The sequence below is a fragment of the Myotis brandtii genome, unplaced genomic scaffold, assembly GCF_000412655.1.
Source record: "Myotis brandtii unplaced genomic scaffold, ASM41265v1 scaffold576, whole genome shotgun sequence".
NCBI classification, from domain to species: domain Eukaryota; kingdom Metazoa; phylum Chordata; class Mammalia; order Chiroptera; family Vespertilionidae; genus Myotis; species Myotis brandtii.
In genome coordinates this window covers 509,689-510,378 of record NW_005370156.1, presented here as the reverse complement: position 1 = coordinate 510,378, position 690 = coordinate 509,689, and the positions used below count along the sequence as shown (strand labels likewise).

The 690-nt window shown below is 66.2% G+C and overlaps 2 protein-coding genes across 3 annotated transcripts in view; one reads left to right on the top strand and one right to left on the bottom strand.

Moving 5' to 3' along the window:
- The window catches only part of CDNF (cerebral dopamine neurotrophic factor), a 17,547-nt gene extending 17,108 nt beyond the window's left edge, over positions 1 to 439 (bottom strand). The window contains exon 1 of the mRNA XM_005878899.2: positions 196 to 439. Coding sequence (XP_005878961.1) covers positions 196 to 439 — 244 coding nt within the window. The remainder of the gene's footprint in view (positions 1 to 195) is intronic.
- HSPA14 (heat shock 70kDa protein 14) overlaps positions 212 to 690 on the top strand; it is a 51,357-nt gene continuing 50,878 nt past the window's right edge. The window contains exon 1 of one of the 2 annotated variants that reach the window (XM_005878882.2): positions 212 to 494. In XM_005878882.2, coding sequence (XP_005878944.1) covers positions 438 to 494 — 57 coding nt within the window. In that variant the 5' untranslated portion in view covers positions 212 to 437. The remainder of the gene's footprint in view (positions 495 to 690) is intronic. The other variant, XR_001364531.1, reaches the window with a different exon arrangement.

Genomic DNA, 690 nt, shown 5'->3' with positions numbered 1-690 from the left:
GCGACGCAGGCGTGAGGCTGCGCCGGAAGCTGGGGAGCGCAGCGAGCCCGGAGTTGCTGGGACTAATGACGCAACTCACTCAACCCACACTCGCCTAAGTTACCATTGGCTCTCAGCGAAGGGGCAAAACACCCGGCGGGGTGAAGGAGCCCTTTCCTTTTTATAGAAAAACCCTGATTTGCGCGTGCGCACTACAGCACACGCCGTGCGGCTTCTGCGGGGCAGGTACAGGCGCAGGAAAGCTATTCGTCGACTGCAGTGCGAGAGGCGGGACCTTCACGCTGATTGGCGACAACGCGGGAGGCCGCGGCGTTCGGACCGACGCAGTGGGCGGGCGGGAACGTGGAGTCTCCGCGGTGCCTGATGGGGCTGTTGGGAGCCGGAGACCTGTAGTCGGCGGGGGACCGCTCTGCTGCTGCCGCCTTCTCTGCCGCCTCATGGCGGCCATCGGAGTTCACCTGGGCTGCACTTCAGCCTGCGTGGCCGTCTATAAGGTGAGGGAGTGGGGGGCTGGCCTGCGGGCCCGGTGTCAGCCACCCGTTGTCCGAGTGCGTGTCCAGGTCTCCGGTCACCTACGGCGTGGAACGGCGTATCGCCGGCCGAGGAACGGCGCGCGGCGAGGCTTTACTGCGGGGAAGTTTCCAAGCAAAGGGCCGGCCTCATCGCCGGCGGCTCTGGAAAGCCAGCCGC